The sequence below is a fragment of the Argentina silus genome (genome assembly GCF_951799395.1).
Source record: "Argentina silus genome assembly, chromosome: 1".
NCBI lineage: Eukaryota > Metazoa > Chordata > Actinopteri > Argentiniformes > Argentinidae > Argentina > Argentina silus.
The window spans coordinates 22,746,034-22,755,515 of NC_139655.1; the positions used below are offsets into that span (position 1 = coordinate 22,746,034).

Below are 9,482 nucleotides of genomic sequence, written 5' to 3' on the forward strand. Positions count from 1 at the left end.
CCCTAAACAAACAAATAAACAGTACATTCAAAATGCAGCCTTTTTTTAATTATTTTTTAATTCATTCTGCATTTTCCATTGAGAAAGTACTGAATACAGTGCTCTTATCCAAAACCATTTACATTTTGAGAAAATAAACTATTTTACAACTCTGTGTAAACATAAGAGAAGCAAAACTATATCTTATCAATGGAGTTGCTTTGGATTCTTGCTTAATGAACCCAACCACTTGGTATGCAATATGCATCATGGCCCACCGTCAGCCATGCAGAGCCAACCTCCTTCCATGACCACTAGCGCATGCTCAGCTTTCTAGTTGCTGGGTGACCAATTGTTTGCTTCCTGTAAGTCCCCTCCATGGACCATCCCAAAACATTGCAAGTTAATAGACATAACAGGAGAAATAAGTATAACCAGTGTTAGCCGTAGAACATATTTGCCCTCATGTAGCTAGTACATCTTCAGGGTGTATTGTAACTGATTCATTAGAGAATTCAGGCAGGAAATATTGGGCATTCTGGGAATACATGCTGTGGTATATAGGTGTTACATCATCCCTGATCTAGTTCCAATAAGATGCCCTTATGAGGGTTCATCATGCACACTACACTTCTGCCAGGGATCGAGTACATGGCACAATCATGTCAGACACTTGCCGTAATTACATTTATGGGATTTTGTGATTAAATGCAGGATTCAGATCTATACTTCAGAGGCACAAGGCACCCTTCTAAGATTTCAACAATACAACAGTGGACTAGTGATTGATAGATTAGTACCCACGAGCTGCTGTTGAAGCTGTGCGGTTATAGCGGGGTCTTGATTGTGATGTTGCTGCTGAGCCTGCCAGCTGGATACAGACACCTTGGGGCCGAGATGACTGCAGCTGACTCCAGGCCTGTCTGGAGGGGCAGGGAGCTGATACAGAGGGAGGGGAGTGGTAGGGTGAGGGAGGGTGGTGGGGGGATGTCTCAGTCTCACTGAGCATCTCCGTCATCATCGGAGACCTGGTCGGGAGGGATGGCCCGTGTGTGACTGGCCCTGATGCTGGTTATGTGGGGACAAAAAGAGATGAGGCTGGCGATGCCGGAGAGGGTCACGCCAGAACCCTCCAGGTTGACCTGACTCAGATGCATGCGCTTCAGGAACTTCAGACCTGATGGAAACACAGACAGAAATACATTATGTTCCAGACATTACAACATGCAAGTACATATTCATTGAGATGTAATGAGTCAGCAGGTTTGATGTGTGTGACCTCACCGTGGTCGGTGATGCGTGTCCGGCTGAGGTTGAGCTTCAGCAGCTGTACACAGTGGACCAGGCCTCTCCTCACCACTGTGTCACCCACCTGGGTACTGGCTAGGCCTAAAACCTGCAAAACACACACAGTGTGTACACAGTCAAATGGAAAAGAGGTTTGAATACATTTTTAACACATTCTATTACAAACCCGTCATTTCAATCCTTCTATCCATTTATAAAATATCTGTCCACAGGGTGACAGGTTAAGTATGTAACGCTACCTGCAGGTGTGGCAGACAGGTAACTAGGGCAGCCACTCCTTGGCTGGTGACTGCCGTACGGTCCAGACACAGCTCCAGCAGCTCCTGTAGGCTACGCAGGGAAGGCAGCCCCCTGTCTGTCACCTGAGTGTTACTGAGAGACAGCCTCTTCAGCCTGCACAGGACAAGAAGAGACACTCCCATCAGAATTCTTATTCTTTGCAATGACAGTGTTGTGACAGCAGAGGGCATCTGGACATCAGCTAGGGCAGAAGTCATCAACCCTATTCCCGGAGAGCTGCAGGCTTTTGTTTCAGCCCAGCGCTTAAACACCTTGTTCAACTAATCAACGTGTTGATAATTACAACATCTGAACCACCCGTCGCACCCCACGTCACTCCAAAAGACCATGGTTGGTGACCACTGAGCTAGAGCAAGAAACAGACTTATCAACCTCTGTGGTTGTGGTGATGGTTGGACCCATGTAGAAGCCTAAACATCACAGTGTATGACAGTGTATACCTGGTCATAGTGGCGAGCTGGGAGACTCCCTGGTCTGTGACGTGTGTGTAGTCGGTCAGGTCTAGCTCTGACAGCAAGGACAGTCTGGAGAGGAAGAACAGACCGTTGTCTGTCACTGAGTGGCGCCCAGGCAGAGTCAGCTGGGTCAGCCTAAGACCTGGAGACAACATGAAAGACATACAAGTCAATGATCATACACACACGAGAGAGGTCACGCACGCACGCACGTACACACGTACACACCTGAGATGATCTGGAGGGTGTGGTTGCCGTCTGCGACAGCGATGCCAGCCAGGCTGAGGGCAGAGAGGGTGGAGTGGCTGGCCAGGTGCTCTAGAGATGCCTCCCTCACCCCTGTGCCATCCAGGTAGAGTGTCTGCAGGCTGGGCATCTCTGCCAGCGCAGACACCTCGCTCACCTGAGGGGAGAGCAGCCACAGGAGGGTCAGGGGAGATGTCATTCAGCATCATCAGTGTTACTGTCATTTGTGTATGCGTTAGAGTGAGCTGAAATGGGAATGTTTGCAGCTGCTGTTGTAGTATGTATGTATGTCGGGGTGTGTGTGTGTGTGTGTGTTACCTTCGTGTGTTTGATGCTGAGCAGTCGTAGCTGTGGCACACAGGTGGGCAGTGCTGCCAGGGTGGCCTCTGTCACAGCCGTCTGGTTCAGACTGAGCTGGGTGAATGACGAGGGAGCAGACTGGAGATACAGCACCATCCCCACATCGCTTACTTTGGTCTGGTCCAATGACAGGAAAGACAGGCTCTTCAAGCCTTAGGGAACACATGGAGTGAGAAAAAGGGTAGTTTGCGCATCTCCTTTTGGTTACCATATCCAACCATGTAGCCTATACCATATGAAATGTAAGCATAGACACATTTTTCAAGAGGGAATAAAGACTGTCATTCATTTCTACATAGCAGACTGTAAATCAGTTTAAGAGGGCAGCTTATGATTTGACCTAGTGTTATAATGTCAGACCAGGCTACAGTGTTTACAAATGTGGCTACACATATTATCCCCTTCTTTCTCAAAGTAGTCTGACCCATATTCACAATCACAAGGCTTACCAAACCACACTGCACAGTATTGTGGCTGAGTGGCTGTCCAATCTGTAGACAGAGGTAAAACACCAACCTGTAATGTGCTGCAAGCACAAGTCAGTCAGCTTGCTACAAGAGGCCAGGTTCAGGTGCTGTAGTTTTAACAAGCTGGACAGGACAGAGAGACCAGCATCTGGACAACAGGAATATAGGAAGAGAACCCTTAGCAGACAAATCATACAACAATAGATACCATGTCACCTGCTTACATCTGTAGTTCACCTCCATAACTGTATTGCTTTATTGTTTTAGTACCTCATAAACAGTGCATGGAGGACTGGCTCCAATTAACCATTTCTGTAATATAACTTCAGCTTATTTTGCAAATGGCTAATGTTAGCATGTTTGCTAAGGAAGTATCAGAGCAGTGAGGGATGTACCAGTGATAAGAGGAGAGTTGACCAGGCTCAGGTGCTTCAGTGCAGTGAAGGCCCGTAACTGCCGGAGCAGCTCGTTGGTGGAGTATGGGTAGCAGTTGAGGACAAACTTCTGCAGCGGGCAGCCGAAGAAGAGCTCCAGGGTGCGCGGGCGGAGGAGCCTCTCGCGGGACATGTGAGTAAGCAGGAGCTCCGCCAGCTCTGGGGTCAGACATGAGAGACTGCTGCTGTACTGCATGCTGGGAGCTGAGAGGGGGGTGACAGGGATGAGACAAGGGTAGGGGGGGGGGAGACGGGCGGAGCACAGTAGGAGAGAGATAAAGAAAGAAAAATGGGATGGATTCGATGCAGCTTTCTGAACAGGGTGCCTGCCTTTCTGTTCAGGACTTTTCACACACATCTAAGATGAGATTTTCAGAATGACAGTCTCTTTAGGCTCTTTTAGTCCTTTTGGCTCAATGTGATGGCTCCTAAACAATGTGTACATGCAAATAAACATGGGTAAACTCTGGAGTGATAAGTGCAACTGTGTGTCTCACCTGTCATTAGGTTGACGGTGGCTCTGGTGGCCATGACACAGAGGGACGGTACACTGGGGGCCCTGAAGGGCCTCTTGGGGGGTGAGGGGTGGCCCTGGGTCGCCTGGGGGTCGTCCTGGGCAGCCCTTTGGAGACGCTCTACTGCAGCCTGCCCTGCTGCCCCCGGCACCACACGACCTGCAGCCTCCTCTGGCTCCGCTGGGTCCTCTACCACAGCCTCCCTGGAGGAGACACACAGGAACACACAGAAACGTTTAAAGTCTACTTTTTACAGGTTCAACTTAGAAACCTTTGATAAGACTTTGCACTATTGATGACAAAACAACAATACTGTGGCGACACATAAAATCCATGTTTTTTCGGACTTTTATCTATGATAAAAGATATTTTAAGCTCTGCTTAAAAGTGATCAGGATTGAGGTCTTAGGCTCCAGCCAGGCTAGGCTCTCACCTGAGTCGGTTGCCCTGGTCTGGCCAGTGGTGCCGGGGCTCAAAGCCTCCACGCATTCGGTTCTCTGGGAAGAAGGGCAACCGAGGCATACCTGCTGAGGATTAAACCAGTTTGAGTTAGAACACCATCACGCACTATCACTGACATCAAAACTGTGTGTCAAATAACACTGTTGACACTAAACAATCAACAAAAAGAAAATCAGTTACATAATGCATAAAATTGCAGCCATACAGTTAAGAATAGCTTCAGGAAAATACAAGCTCTTTTATTATCCTTATGCATGTCTCCAAGACATATCATGTGCCTCTCATAAACATCTTCTATTATGCTGCTTCGCTTCTTATATGGCTGTCACAGGCATCCCCAGAAATGAACTCTGTTCACAAACTGACATTCATAAATTCACAGCGTATCCAACGATCCGAATCCCACAGCTCACAAGCTCTGAGAGACTGACTATGACTGGCTGGCTGTAATGGCATTGAGAGCATGCTTCTCATTGGCTGGACTGTGCTGTACAAACCGGTGTAAGTGGGACAGATGGGGGCATTCACCTATTTCCTAATCCAAGCAAGCAACAACATTCTCACGGTGAGACATCAAACCACATGACTGGCCCAGTTGGCTCTCTACCCTGACAGCAGCAACAGGCAGTTCTTTATTTCAAAGGATTTCTGCACCCTCTGGCTAATACATGAGCTACTGCATAAGTCTGCAGAGACAGACAATAGATGAAAACAGGAAAATCCTAGTGCAAGTGGGGCTGCAACTGTTCATCAAGTTCACAAAACTATTTGAGTAACCATTTATACTGAGAGAGAGAGAGAGATGGATCTGTATCTGACTGCAAAGATCAAAGAGTTCAGAGGAAAAGAAAACCAGAGACACATGAAGCGAGAAAAATTAGAGAGGGAGGGGAAGGGAGGAAGAGAGGCAGGAGGGAAAGGAGGAAAAATCACAGATAGAGAGGGCAGTACCATTGAGGAGGAAGGGCGGCTCTCTCTCCACTTCTGGCAGCTCGTTCTCATCGTCCGAGCTGGCTGCCTCTTCAGCACCGCCAGGCTGCAGCTTCTGGCCCCGCCCTGTCCAGGAAATACTCAGTGTGAAAACCTCACATTCAGCTGACCCTCCAACTGCCTGAATGAAACTCAATCCCTGCGATGTTATGGTGCTGAACACGGAAGCTACACTGGCAGCATACATGCACCACATGCTTGGCACATAGTGTCTCAAATAGAACCAGTTTCTAGTTGCGAAGCAGGGGAAAAACAGGGAGAGAGAATTATTTTGCAGCGATTGCATGTCGTTGGCGCATGCGAGCGGCCAGTGTAGTTTCCATGTCACACTAATGGCTGTATATTGTAATAGCCTGCTACTGTGAAGAAAGTAACAGCATTACAGCATATCATGCCCTAGGGAAATCCATTTCTCATGGCCTGGTAAGTCATACGCTCTGGTGTTGGAGGATTGCAAATGGAAAGATGCCTATAAAAATGGCTGTGACATATATAATGGCTGTGACATGTAGGCACCCCATATAGAATGTAGTATGTATTATATTCCACTTGGGGTGTACACACATCACAGGTAACTCTTACCCCAGAAATGAGAGGGCCCAGTCAGTGGAGGACCGACACCTGGGATCCCTGCATAGCCCACTGCCTCTTCCCACAGCTGGTGGGGCAGTGGTGGGGGCAGAGCGGGCTCCTCCACCCCTCCCTCCTCCAGGACTGGGATCTGTGGCTGGGGAGGCACGGTGAGGGGAGTCACCTCCTCCTGGCCCAATAAGAGCCGTGCGGCAGGGCTGGGTGGGTCCTGGGGCGTCTCTGGGGGAGTGGTCTGGATGCAGAGGGCGGCATTAGGTGTGAGGCCCAGAGAGCGGAGGGAGCAGGCCAGCTCCGCCTCCCCGAAGCGCTTGCGCGGGAAGCCCTGGAGGAGGGAGAAAGAGGGCAGGGAGGGGTGGCGCCCAGAGATGTGCTCCACCACACTGCTCAGAGGGGCGTCAGCTGGAAAGCGCTCCCGCATGGACTCTCCAGAGGGCAGCCGAATCTACAGGAACACAGATAAAGCAAAACCACCACTTCTAACACACCAACATAATGCCTAACAATCTCTAGAGGCAGTTAGGCATATAAACATTCCCAGAGCAGGAAGACCCACGGCCCCAATCTCACCATGAGGATGCAGTTGTTGTCCACGCTGGTCTGAACCTTGCCGCCCAGCTTCTGGCCCTGGCTGCTGGGGGGAGAGGTGGACTCAGTGGGGGCACTAGGCTGGGTCTTCTCCTGTAAGCTCCGCCGGTCCTCAGCAATACGCTTCAGCACCAACTCACGCTCCTGATGGACCACACACACATTATGTCAGGGTTGTCATGTTTGAATGTGGCTGCAGGTAAGATAGGCTTACTGGGTGAATGTTATGTAATCAAATACATGAATAACTCAAACAGATCTGCAAACCAGGTTAATATTGTTAAAGATAATTGGTTCTCAATGACCACTCGTAAGAGTGAGCTGTTTACAGTCTGTTCAACTATCCAGTTGTAAATCCTGCGGCTATACCAAGTTGTATGTGCTGAGAGCTTGAGTTTATCCTTTAGGTGCTGTTGACCTGTTTCTTGTGTATTCTCTCTGCCCTAGCCTTCTGGGCCACACGCTGCCTTTGCTGCTCCTGGAAATCGCTCTTATCCTGCCTGATACGGGACTCCAGTGGTGGGGGATCTGTAGATGGGCTGGAGGTCTGTGGAGGTCCCAGGACCAAAGAGGAGCCTTCATATACACACACACACACACACACACACACGCACATAATTAGAGTAGTGAAACATTACCATTGGTTTTACTATGTACTAGGCCTATTACAAAATAGTCATTCTTGAACAGATTACGAGTGGAGTGGATCATTTTGGAACGCAAAAGATTGGGTAATTTGCTGCATACATAAGATTGGGTCACTTGCTGCAGTGCACTTTGTAAACAGTTCCCCAGTACTATAGCTGCCACAGCTAGTCTGCTGCTTGAAGATTCATACCAGCAAGACAGGCAACTGGGGTAAATTGTTCAATACAACACTGGACTGTTACTTCAATCTGGCCAACTCATCTACAATAATTGGCGAGCCAGTGGAAAGCAAACCATGGAAAACAAACAACTGCAATATTTTTAAGATCATAAAATGGTGTGGTATACCTCTGATGTCGGTGGGCTCTGTATGTGACTGTGATGTGCTTGGGGGGCAAGAGCTCCCTACATCTTTAGGAGGGTTGAATGCAGAGAATGCTGTTCCAGCTGGCTGGGAGGGCTGCTTCACCAACTTGTGCCTCAGATTTTCACCTTGTAAGAGCCTGTAGTTGAGGGATGATGAAAAGACAGATAGGAGTGAGGTAGGAATGAGGGCAATTCAGAAAGCCATATTAAATATTAGACCTGAACTTGTGAGCTATACTTTAAAACAATCCTAGAGTTGTAGTTTGGAACACAGTGTCCCTTGATTTCCCATCCAGTGGGGCCCAGGGATATGGTTTGGGAAGACTCACCACTCAGCAGCCTCAGGAACAGAGAAGTGTCCCGCCTGCACAGCAGCCTGGATCTGCTCCTCACTGAAACCCATCTCACACAGGGTACGGAAGAAGTCTCCGATAGTCTGCAACACAGAAAACAATGCCATAAGGGAGTTAAACACAAAAAACCACCACAGAGGAGAGCACACTGGCCTTTGAACAAACAGTCTTGCTATAACAAAAAAGGGGTGTTACACGAAATGACCCTGGTGCCTTTGAACACATCAGTCATAAGATGCACTCAAAAGAGAATCAATAGGTCACAGTTCTTCTGGGCCACGGAGTCAGCATATATGCCAGGCCCAGTAAAGTGTGACTGCTGAATGATGTGTCTTTGGTTGATCTATTGCGGCTCTAATGACATTTGTAGTGATTGCTGTACAAAGGCTAGTTTGTGTTAACATGATGAAAGACTTCACTGTTATGCTACAGTCAGACATGGCATGAATAACTCCTTATAAGAACATTTCACAGAAGATATCAGTAATGCTTTTTGATACTTTTACTAAGGAATAGTCTAATAAAACATAGTATGATTTTCCTGGGGAAATGTAAAAATAACAATGCACTGCTTTCTTTTGTATACTGTGGCTGGCTAGCTACATTTCAGCTACTGTTAGCTCAGGTTAGCTTAGTAGGAGGAAACTTTCGACGGGTCAGGAGAGTGACCATCCAAACTTCACGAAAATTATGAAAAAGTCTATGCTAATCTTCGTTCGCTAATTTTGAAATGAAGACCCGAGTCCGACAACGAATATGCTAACGTTAGCTAAACTAGCTTGACACGCGACACATAATCACATCACATCCGTGTCTGATGTTGTTGTTGTTAGCTAGCTAGCTGCGCTGACTAACTGCTGACAGCTAGCTACTGTCCATGATCTACAGCAAATATCTTATTCAAGTAGCTAAGCTAGCTCACGTCATCCAACTCTAGCTGCAGCTTACCGGAGTGGAATCCATGCTTAACGTTTTTATTCTTCGGGTCCCTAATGTTGTGTTCTTTTTGCTCTACTACTGTAGCTACTACCCTGTTCACTTGACTCTCCTGTCAATGACAGATTTACAGTGGCCAATGCTAGCCAGGCAGTGGCCAAACTGTGGCTTTGACAAAACAAAACGCCATTTGAGCCTATCCAAACTGCTGACGGCCAGTGGGACACGCCTCCAAACAGCCACCACACCAAACTACCTATGATTGATACTAGATGGGTATCATCAAATTCATGGGCATTTTTCAATTTTTGAACTGAGCAATATCATTACATTCGAATGAAATACAAGCTACTGCAGCACTGTAATTCATCCTCATAATACGTATTTACAGTACTTCAACAGGAGAGGTCATCCTGACTCCATTTCTTGATCTCCAGTAGGCGAAGTAGAGTGAAGTTACTCTTTGCTGACCTAGGGTCGGTTTTGT

The 9,482-nt window shown here is 47.8% G+C and overlaps 1 protein-coding gene across 2 annotated transcripts; it reads right to left on the reverse strand.

Annotated features, from left to right (window-relative positions):
* Positions 1–95: 95 nt before the first annotated feature.
* LOC310803923 (uncharacterized protein) lies at positions 96–9,152 on the reverse strand. 2 transcript variants are annotated; one of them, XM_083668893.1, is made up of 17 exons: positions 9,008–9,152; positions 8,036–8,142; positions 7,689–7,843; positions 7,111–7,268; positions 6,675–6,836; positions 6,099–6,549; positions 5,478–5,582; positions 4,498–4,588; positions 4,047–4,267; positions 3,511–3,753; positions 3,165–3,263; positions 2,607–2,800; positions 2,271–2,445; positions 2,028–2,184; positions 1,527–1,680; positions 1,264–1,375; positions 96–1,156 (listed from the first exon to the last, which is right to left on the reverse strand). In XM_083668893.1, exons 1-17 carry the CDS (start codon positions 9,020–9,022, stop codon positions 978–980), a joined length of 2,778 nt encoding a protein of 925 aa, XP_083525019.1. In that variant the 5' UTR covers positions 9,023–9,152; the 3' UTR covers positions 96–977. The 2 variants fall into 2 exon arrangements, with proteins under 2 accessions (XP_083525019.1, XP_083525018.1); XM_083668892.1 differs by having other exon boundaries at positions 4,498–4,591.
* Between the last annotated feature and the right edge of the window lie 330 nt (positions 9,153–9,482).

Coding starts and splice junctions, on each gene's coding strand:
- LOC310803923 (XM_083668892.1), bottom strand. Junction 6,550..6,674: donor ACAACAACTGCATCCTCATG/GTGAGATTGGGG, acceptor GTGTTCCTGTAG/ATTCGGCTGCCCTCTGGAGA. Junction 1,681..2,027: donor CAGCTCGCCACTATGACCAG/GTATACACTGTC, acceptor TGTCCTGTGCAG/GCTGAAGAGGCTGTCTCTCA.